The sequence below is a fragment of the Pleuronectes platessa genome, chromosome 12, assembly GCF_947347685.1.
Source record: "Pleuronectes platessa chromosome 12, fPlePla1.1, whole genome shotgun sequence".
In the NCBI taxonomy this organism is placed as follows: Eukaryota; Metazoa; Chordata; class Actinopteri; order Pleuronectiformes; family Pleuronectidae; genus Pleuronectes; species Pleuronectes platessa.
This window is the reverse complement of record NC_070637.1, coordinates 5,906,275-5,917,080: the sequence shown is the minus strand read 5'-3', so window position 1 is coordinate 5,917,080 and position 10,806 is coordinate 5,906,275. Positions and strand designations below refer to the sequence as shown.

At 43.2% G+C, this 10,806-nt stretch overlaps 1 protein-coding gene across 1 annotated transcript in view; it reads left to right on the top strand.

Moving 5' to 3' along the window:
• Positions 1–469: 469 nt before the first annotated feature.
• Positions 470–10,806, top strand: part of LOC128453868 (galactosylgalactosylxylosylprotein 3-beta-glucuronosyltransferase 2) — a 46,082-nt gene continuing 35,745 nt past the window's right edge. The window contains exon 1 of the mRNA XM_053436970.1: positions 470–1,174. Coding sequence (XP_053292945.1) covers positions 641–1,174 — 534 coding nt within the window. The 5' untranslated portion in view covers positions 470–640. The remainder of the gene's footprint in view (positions 1,175–10,806) is intronic.

The following is a 10,806-nucleotide window of genomic DNA, read 5'->3' as shown; positions in this document are numbered from 1 at the left end:
TGCCTCTCGATCAACTGGGTTTATTATTGGTGGACACTGATGCGCACGACATAACAAGACCTATCTCTCTCTCTCTCTCTCTCTCTCTCTCTCTCTCTCACTCCCCAGGTTCTCTCCCCCTATCCACTCTCTCCTCCTCCGCTCTGCACCTGCTCCTCCCCTCCTCCTTTATTATCCTCGGAGTCAGAGCAGCGCTCCGTCCTCCTCGCCAAGTGATGCTCCTCGGCGGGGCGGATCACATCGGCGGGTTGTCACCGCTCGCTGCACGGAGGGCAGCTCCGGCTTGTTCCGTCTCCTCGGGAAACACTCAGGAGCTAAATGACGAGCGAACATGGGGATTTAAGTGAGGTTCTGTGAGAGTGAGCCGGAGTACGAGTGAGCTCAGGTCCCATCGAGAGAAGAGAGGGAGGAGGAGGAGGAGGAGGACTAGGGGGGAACGGTCCCGTAGGGACGGGGACGCAGCGGAAGGTTCTGTGCTCCACAGAGTTTGTGATGGACTCCGGGTGCTGCTCCGTGTTGTTTGGTTGTGCAGAATAACATCAGCGGGTTTTAAGGACGAGGTTGTTGGAGTTGGTGGCTCGTTGGGATCTGTTTGTGATGGAGTGAGTGAGAGAGGGCGCACGGGAACTTCAGCCTCGCCATGAAATCAGTGCTCTTCAGCCGCTTCTTCATCCTTCTGCCCTGGGTCCTCATTGTCATCATCATGATCGATATCGACAGTAAAAGGACGATCCGGGCTCCGGCGGCCGCTCGGACCGGCAGGGCGCAGCGGGCGGCCCGGACCGGCGCGCCGGGGGTCGGTGTCACCCCCAATCAGACCGCGCTGCCGGTCATCTACGCCATCACTCCGACTTACACCCGTCCGGTGCAGAAAGCGGAGCTGACCCGGCTGGCACACGCCTTCCGCCAGGTGCCCCGGTTCCACTGGGTCGTGGTGGAGGACTCCACGACGCGCACGGAGCTGGTGGCGCGCTTCCTGGCCCGGTGCGGCGTGCCGTTCACGCACCTGCATGTGTTCACTCCCCGCAGGTTCAAGCGCGCCGGGATGCCACGCGCCACCGAACAGAGGAATGCGGCTCTCGCATGGCTCCGGCAGCACCGGAGCCGGCGGGACCCCGGGGTGGTGTTCTTTGCGGATGATGACAACACGTACAGCCTGGAGCTGTTTGAGGAGGTAACCGGACATGAGTTGTGTTACTTGTGTTATTACTGTACAGGGAGCATCATGGCAAGGTGTCATTCAGCCTGAACTGCGGCACACAACATGTATCACTGTGATCTTACACTTTTAACATCTTAATGCCTGTTTATAAATTAGACTATATTGTTTTAGGCTATTTCTATAAACCATGAGATGGAAACAAATTGCTGTGGGATTTATACTGTACTGTACTGTACATTTGTAGGCTACTTAATCTTGACTTTCGTGTTGTGAAAAAACAACAAAAGGATAATCTTTATTCAAGTTCAAGTAATAACGTTAAATGAAAAGTACATTTATTAATTCTGCGTTTAGCCTTTATTGGACTGCTTGTGTGAATTAACTAAATTATCATCTCTTAAATGTAACAAATACATGTGACCTCTAAAGGCAGAATCAGACAAAAGCAATTACCCCCACACCACCAGAGTTCAACACTGGGGTTCTGCTCCTCTAGGTTTATTATTTGATCTCAGCTTTCAATCCAGCAGCATGATCATATGTCAATAATCAATTACATTTTATTTGTATAGCCCAAATCCACATATTTGTCCCGTATAGGACTTAACAAGGTGCAACCTCCTCTGCCCTGTTGAGTGAGGAAAAACTGCCCAAAAAAACTTTCATCAGGGGGAAGAAACCTCAAAGAGAAAGAGACCCTTCTCCCAGGAAGGACAGAAGTTCAATAGATATTATGTGTAACAGAGCATATCAACAAAATAGCAATATTTATAACCTTAACGAGGAAAGACAGTGTGTAAATTAAAATAGTGTATAGATGTTTAAAGTATTTACACAAAAGAAAGTATGTGACGGAGATAAGTGTGACATTTTAAAGAGAAAAGCACCGCTCAACATTGTGAAACAGTATCTGAAATTATGTTCATGTAGAAACGTAGATAATTAAGTCTTCGGCTCCAACATGTAAAAATTGATGAACCCCAGCAACGTCCCCACAAACCTGCATTAGGGAGGATTTGTCCCTCAAGTTTACATGCAGAGAAATAACATTTTTTATGGTGTTTTATTGTTTGGTCACCTTTAATCACAGCATCAGCACTAGGAGGTTAACTGGCTGTGTTTTCACTCTGCTCCCACCGCTATGCTGCACAGGAACTGTTAGGCATCCCCCACATGGGATCTTTTTACAAGGAACTCAAACATTGAAATTCACCAGCTTCTTACTTGTCTGCTGATGGGATCCCACTGGAGCCCCGCTCAACACCCCCGGGAGGCTCGAGACCTTGTTTGAGAGCAGCTTGTTTCACCGGAAAGGCCGATATCAAACCAGCCTTTTCCAGTAAAGTGTGTCTGGTAAAAACCACAAAGACACTTTGTGTGTAGGGAGAATGCTTGCTGAGGAGTAGAGGGAGGGGGGTTAAAACGAGCGTTAGACGAAATATGAACAGGAAGAGGACGGAGCACTGACTGACACATGAAGAAGGGATAGGGATGGATGGCGGCCGTGTCAGCGCCGGTGCATCTTCCCAGCATCGCTGTCCAATTTTCAGCCGATCCACTCGCCAGCACAGAATTAATAAGCAGGATTGTGTGTGTGTGTGTGTGTGTGTGTGTGTGTGTGTGTGTGTGTGTGTGTGTGTGTGTGTGTGTGTGTGTAGTCGTGTGAGATTGATTGTCAGTGGTGGATAGCAGTGCCGGTTTTACAGATTTACTTTTTTTTATATTCTTTTATTATTTCACATTTTACTGGTTTAAATTCTCACACTGACCTCGATATAAATTCATCTGAACTTGCATGTACACTAATACTAGACGCTGAAAGTCTTCTGACGTGTAAATACTGACAAAAACATCTCAAGTGTCGTATCGATCTGTCCTCTGAATCTGAGTTAACAGGCTGGATGATGTGCCCGGGTTGAATCTCTATATTGGAAAACTGATACATGTGTACGTCTGAGCGTTTGTTTATGTCACTTCATTGCTATATCTTTTTTAATGTCACTATTAGCGATCGTTTGTCATTTATACTGAAGCTGCACTGCAATCCCTTTATGTGCTCCAGACATCCAGCTAATGAAGAGCGTCACGTCTGGAGCAGCGGCAGCAGCAACACAACAATCCTCTCACTCTTACAATTGCACAAACACTCTGAGAGAATGCTCCCCTGATTGCAGATGGATGCCTCTGATTGCCGCCATTCTGATATAGCTGGGCCAAAATCAGGTTGCAAAACATATTATATAGATCAGCTGAGAACCCGGCTCTGAATAATATAGCAGTACTCTTAAAGGGTGACTGATTCAGTGATGGATGAAAGGACTGGTGATCTTTAATGGGGATGTTTGATGATGAGCACATGCGAAAATGAAATACCTAAGCGTTTTAAATTGCCCTTGTTAGAATATAAATTGTATGCTTGCATTGAAACATGCAGATTTGGGAAGGCTGTGTCCTTCCACTTTTTGAAAGCAGTTTCCACTTACATCTAAAATCTGTTCTGCAAACTATGATAAGAACCAATTAGTAATCAAGTTTGATGTTCTTATCGCCTCTGTCAGGGAGGTTATGTTTTTACCTGTCTACGTTTGTGTGTAGGTTGGTTTACTTTTGAGATTACGCAAAAACTACTGGTAACATTTCCCCAAAACTTGGTGGAGGGGTGGGATATGGTGCGACTCCGGCACAATCGTCAGATCCAGGATTTGAGAATAAAACATTATGACTTTAAACTCCTGCTAGATGAGAAGTCCTGGTCACCAGGAGTGACATATAAAGGTTCTTTTAAGGACTGTAACAAATAAGAAAATTATTGGAAGATGGGGGGATGTATTTGTCGCATTTTTTCAAAGTAATAGCGCACTTTTGCTAGATTTTCCAGGACTACCAACCCTAGCTTTAAATTGTCATCTGATCACCAAATATTTTTGCATTGTAATATTTCATTCTACAAACCCACTGATCAATTAAGGACATTTCAACTCTAAATAATTGAACTCCAAAAAGACCTGAGTTCAAACCGCTGTCTGGGTTGATGCTCACAGGGAACAAGTTCCTAAATAAATCATAATATTCTGTACTAGAAGCACATAAATCCATGGCGCTTAGTTGAGATTCCAGTTTCAACAGAATCCGAAATGACTAAGTGTCTCTCCTGTCAATCAAAAAGCAGCAAAGTCAATTTTTCCCATTGTTTTGGCATCAAGGAATCCACCCTTAATTAGAATTAGACTTCAGATTGTCCTCCCCGTCATCCCTGACTGCAACACTTGGATAAAGAATATACTTGACTCACTGAGGTGCACCCAGTGTGCAGAAGCCGAGTCTCCTCTGACACAGAGTGTGAGTGTTCGATTCCGGCGGCTCGGTGCAAAGAGCATCTGTTTGATTTGTTAATAGCACACTGTCTTCTCTCTGTCCTCCTGCCTATTTCATTACCCAGCTGCTCTGTGCAGGTAATGGCCTGTCATAGAGAGATAATAGGCTGTCATACAGCCGTAATAACCTGCAGCAACCGTCTGCAGGCTTTAGACTGATCGCAGTAGCTGCACTTATAGTGGGTGGCAGCTTTAAATTAGAAACCTTTATATCATTTCTGGAAGAAAAATTATTGAGGGAACGTTCAAGCAGCAGAAATATTATTTTACCAGGGCCCCTTGTTATCATATTTCTTGATGTAATTGTGATGTAGGATAAGATAGGTCTGGATTTTCAGAAGCCCTGTATGTAAATACAGTGCTACCATCTGCACAGCAAGAATTATGGGTCTCCACAACACTGGCCATGATGCAATAACTTTGTCAAAAAAAACAACAACCCACTGTCGTTGTCCTATTTTATTTCCTTTGCACGCTCCAGTTATAAGTTCAATGAACATGGACAGCTTATAGTGAAACGGAGGGCTTTGGTCCATCATTATAAATACAGTAAATATTCTGTATTTTACACTGAATCATCCTGAATCATTAAAACATGTGATCATGGGCATTACGCTTAAAATAGAGCAGCAGTAGAAAACAAGCTGATTACAATCAGAACTGCAGGTCACTCAGAGCGACCAGCCAACAGAAAGTAGTCCCTCCATGAGCCAGACCAGGTATGTCTGGTTTCTCCTGGTCTGTGCGTGGGCTGGTTCCTTAAGAAAAAACCTTTAACTCTACACTGCAGCTCAGCGAGTATACAGTGTTCATTTAATAACTATATAAATACTGCATAAATATAGTTTCTCTTAGTATGACTGTGATTCTTAACTCAGCAGGGTTGAAGTAATTGCAGGAGATATGTACTGCACACCTACATTTCTTGAAAGCTGGTGTTTGCTGTACAATTATGTTACTTCTTTAGATGTGTATTTAAACACGAGTGCAGGTGGGACTCGTAACTTCTGAGAGGTGAAATTAGGGCTGGGCAATAAAAATATTACAATTATCCTCACAATGTCATTTTCCTCAATGTTACAAAAGTTTGATATATATTGATAAATTGGAAATGCATTGTTCAAGCACAGGGAGGAGCTATAACACATAATTGCTTTTAATGTTCTTGGCTACCTCAGACTCAAGTTAACAACTTTTTCAAAATAAAAACTGTAATTCAGCTCTGTTTAAAACATTACAGCAACGAAACAAACTTACTTTTACTTTGAAGAGAAAGTGATTATTTTAATGTTAATGGATATCAGCACCTCGGTGTGTCTGTGTGACTGTGTGTCAGTCTGATATGGTGAAAGAAAAAATAACAAAATTATCAAAAAGATCTAGTTTCGATTTTGAATGAACACTACTGTAGTTTATCTAATGAAGAAGAGGGAAACAGACAGACAGAAAACACAGACTGAAGGCAAACTGCCTTCCCCCCCCCCCCCCCCCCCCCCCCCAACCGACTGCTACGGAGCGCTGTCACTTGTTTATTTACATTTTATTAATATTGAATGTGTCTCGTGACCAAATCTCTGCCCTGCACTTCCCTGGGCCTTTAAGAATACACAATCCACATACAGACAGACAGATGTGGAATTAAGCAGTTGTAAGCTCAGAAAAAAAGGAATTAATCATTCAATATTTCGTATTTCAATATTTCATAATTTCATTAGCTGCTGTGGAGCAGAGAGTGAACCACTTCTGACCTGCTGTTGCCCAATTAACAAATGCCGAACTCCAGCTGGAACAAAATCAGCCCCGTTTCTGTGACTCCGGGTTGTTGATTACACGAGAGGAGCTGCCCGGGCAGTTTTGCTCCAAAAGTGGGCTGCAAACTACCACAGAGTAATGAGCAAAATGTGTTACAACCATTCAACCCCCTCTGCTTCCTCCCCTTATGAAAAAAACATTGGTACGTAGCAAATGTTTAACAAGCTTCCCTGCGTTCTTCTCTTTCGCTGGCAGCGGAGTCAGAGCGAGAAATCAGGTGGAAAGGCATTTAGCAGGAATACATGTGTAAAGAGGAGCGTCGTCCGTTTCCACACGTTTGTCAGATCTCTGTCTGCTGGTGGTTCATTATGCAGACGACAAGATATGGCTGAGTAACCTCCGAGCAGTCAATAGTGAAACCCCCCCCCCTGCCATGATTGGGGCTGAACACACACGAATTCCATATGGCTCCTCAGGGTGATTCTGCAGTTTTGCCCTCAAGAGTCATTGTGCTCTCATGGGAGCTCCCTCACTCAAGGCTACCTGCTAATGTAGTCTGAATGGAACGTTTTTTTTTTATCATCTTTAAATTCATTAAATAAGTTTCGTTCAAAAAAAGAAAAAATAATTCCCATGAAAATTAGGGCTTCCTTATAGTAGGTTTTCCAGCGATGTGTGGAATGAGTTTTCAGCACAGTGGAGGGTTTTCTCTGGTTGAGGGAGAATCAAGGTTGAACAGATAGATTGCACTCTCATTAACAAAAGGTAGAGAGAATTTTCTTAAATTAAAACAATCAGCACACTTCAGAAAAAGGGAGATTTCGTAATAGAACAAGCTGAGTTAAATAAAATGGCAAAGGGAGTTTAAAAAAGGATTATAAATTGTTTAATTTGTCTAATAGTATATTTACGTATTCCATAGTGTGTTATTTGACCTTTCACACTACAGGTTCAGTTGTGACCTCTTGTCTTTGCCAGAGTTGTCCACATGTAAAGGTTCTTTCTGTGCAATGCGGGGATATAACTAACATCATCTCAGCAATTACTTTGGTGAGGACTTTTTTTTTTTTACTATCAAAGCTTTTAAAATTAGATGAAATTTGTAATAAACCTGTAAAAATTTCCCTTTTTATTGATTTTATAGATTGATCTACGATTGTTCACCAATGAGTCCATTACTGGGACCCTCACACCGTCAGTTAGGGCTCTGTTTCACAGTAAAGGAACTCATTCAGATTAAGTTACATAAGAAGCAATCAGTAAAATTAAGCAGCGCTCCCCCCGGTCTTCATTCCTGAAAAGCTGACTATGGGGATTGAGGGTTTTTCAGCTGACGGCAGCATGGCAGAGCTGTTTGATTCAGCTGCAGCAGGCTGTCAGCCAGGCGAGAGTTTCGTCAGACCTTTTTTTGAATAATTGAACTCCCCCGGCCTCGTAAGGCTCCGCAGCAGTCACAGCGACTATTTTAGGGAGCAGGTACTGTGGCTAATGCTCCGTGCTGAAGTGTGACTGAGGCACACCTCTCTCGAATGGTGCCATACTGGGTCTAGTGTTCATCTATTAGTTCTGATGTGGCGAGATGGCCTCTCAGATTGAGTAGTAGTGTGTGATATTATCTGCTGTGCTGAATGTGAGAAAGATCTTTTAAGACATTTGAATCACACGTCTCAGAAACTTTCGAGGATTTGTGTCACAATTCATACCTGGACGGTATGTGTTTGAAATTAATTTGACTTTCTGATAATCGGTAGTTGTGTGAATATGTTACACAGCCAGTTTGCGTTTTCCTGACCTGTGACCTCTGAATAAACTTGCTTAATTTCAACTTGAGAACGACGACTCCTCTCCTTTGATTTTCCACACGCAACACTGGTATTGGGCAACTGGATAAGAAATGTACAGTATATGCTTTTTAATGGGAAATGGTCCAAAGACATACACATGCACACATTAAGGGTATATTTGATCAAGTGTCCTAGCAGCGGTCTCCGTGCCTGCAGAGAATTGTGGGGCGATGGGGAGGTGGCAGAGACAGGAACTCGTGGGATAAAGGAACCAGAGCGAAATAAGCAATTCAATTTCCTCAAACCCTATGAGCAATTATCATAATGACAGAGAGTAGTGGGAGAAGCAGGGGTGGGGGATGGGTGGGCTGGTGCGGGGGTGAGTTGTAATGTCAGCCAAGTTAAGCAGAAAGGAGATGAACTTTGCTGAGAGAAAGTGTCTGCTGGGGTTGGCGGCAGGATAAGGATGGTGGAGGGGGGCAGGTGACGGAGAGGTTGAAGGCCGCCTGAATGTGAAGGAGGTGTTACGTGCCAGCTCTCTGCTTATTCCTCTGCTTTTTCGTTTTCCCTGAACTGGCAGCTTGACTACGAAACTTCCCTCTGCTCTCTTTCTTCCCAATTGTGTGTCACAGTGACAGAGACACATTGATGTTAAACTGAAGCTGATTTTCACTGAAGCGGTTTCATTAAAATAGAATGGACACATTCTGGCTTCATGGCTTGTGAAGGGCTACAAGGCCAGAACGGGTCTCCTACACCTTGACACTCTGAATATCTCAGAAATGTCCAAACACCTGAAAATGTACTTTCTTCCATTGAGTTTGGCTGACACTTTTTTTTAAGAACATATAGCTGTGGTTTCTGTAATCGGATGATAATCAAGAATGTAGTAGTGATAGTACAGGCTGGTGATGTCCTCTTCATTGATGAAGATTTGTCTTGACTGTTTCAGTTTGGTGATTACTGACTATTATCCATGACTTCATGTGGTGTGCAAGACTAAAAGATGCTTTAAACTACATAATTATGGTTTAACATTTTGTCGAAAGTATTTATTTCCAACAGTGAGATGACAGGAACTACATCAGTCTCATGGCTTTGTTTTAATTAGGAGCTGGAGCAGTGTTTCCTGGTTTGACAAAGTGTTCACTTGTATAATGATTAAGACTTGGGTGATGTTAATTGGTTAGAAACCAACAATCTTATAGAAATCAGCTATGGTAGATACAATAGAATAGACTAATGGTCAAAAGACACTGTAGGTCAAAATGTTTAGTAAATCTGTGTTTTTTATCTAAGTCTACAAACAGGGAGAAAATGTAGGCGATATGAGTTTCAGAATTTGTATAATATATTTAATTAATATATTTACTATATTGTACAGTAATTTGAGCTCCGTGTTTAACAATGATGCAGAGCCCCTCCCAAATATGATATAATTTGGACACATCAGAGAAGAGGCGGCACTGATTCAATCATTACACATGTCAGTAATGTGTCAGGAAATCCTACAGTGGATCTGCTGTTGTTGATCCAGTCACCTCAACCTTTAGTTTGCTGGTATTTGTTGTTGTTCGGCGTGAATAAACTGCTCAGAGTGTAGTCGACAGTAGCCGCTCACAAACTCTGTGATCTGCAGCCTGCATTACAGAAACCTGCTGAACCCACACATGTGCTGTGAACTGCAGGATATAGAGTTACAGGCTCATTAGGTACAACTAGCAAAAACTAATTTACTCTAAAGCAACAGCCTGAATCCTGCCTTCATGGAGGTTATAATGTTCAGTTTGAAACTGTTCAAACTGTTTTAAGGAGGTGTTGATTCAACAATGTGGTCGTGCTGGATTTTTACCATAAACATTGGTTTGTGCACTGAATCAATATATCCATATGCTTATAGACAGCTAGTTCATCTGCTGGAAAGAAACACCGTGACTTTGCAGACAATCTCTCTCTCTCTCTCTCTCTCTCTCTCTCTCTCTCTCTCTCTCTCTCTCTCTCACACACACACACCTCTTCACCTCTTTAATATTATTTTTGTCTCACATAAACCCATAAAGCATTCATCGTGCACACATATCATGCACCATTGAATCACAGTTTCACAGCCCATCCCCGGCCTCTCTAATTTGATTCATTCATTTTCTCCCAGCTCATTTCTTCCCTCCCTTTCTCCGATTGCCTCTGCCATGCATATTAATAACACACACACAGATAAAAATACACTTGATTAAAATCACACCCGACCCAGCCACCCGAGCACTCGTCCCAGTGCACAAACAACACAATGACGGCTCTTTCTCCAGGGCAGGAGGCAGGAAACGAGAACATCCATAATGGATTTCATAAACTTCATCATTAAGAGTCTTTGTGTGTACACACAATCCACTTCTCACCTATGTGTTTGCAGGGGAGGCAGACAGAGTTGATTACCGGACTGAGCCGAGGTGCCTACAGACAGTGTCCTGGCTGCGAGTCAAATGAGATACGATTCCTCTCAGCACTGTCTTTCTCACCCCCGGCTTTTCTTCTGTTTACTTGTAAATAGCAAACGTTTACTGACCAAGCTGAAATTATGTTTCACGTGTGGCGTCTACCCTCTGGTGAACATATCCATGTTAATAATGCGACAGGAGCTTCCTCAGATCATGACAGTTTCCGCCGCTGGCTCCCAACCATAAAACGTAGATTGATGCACAACACAGAACAGATTCATCCATCCATCCATCCATCC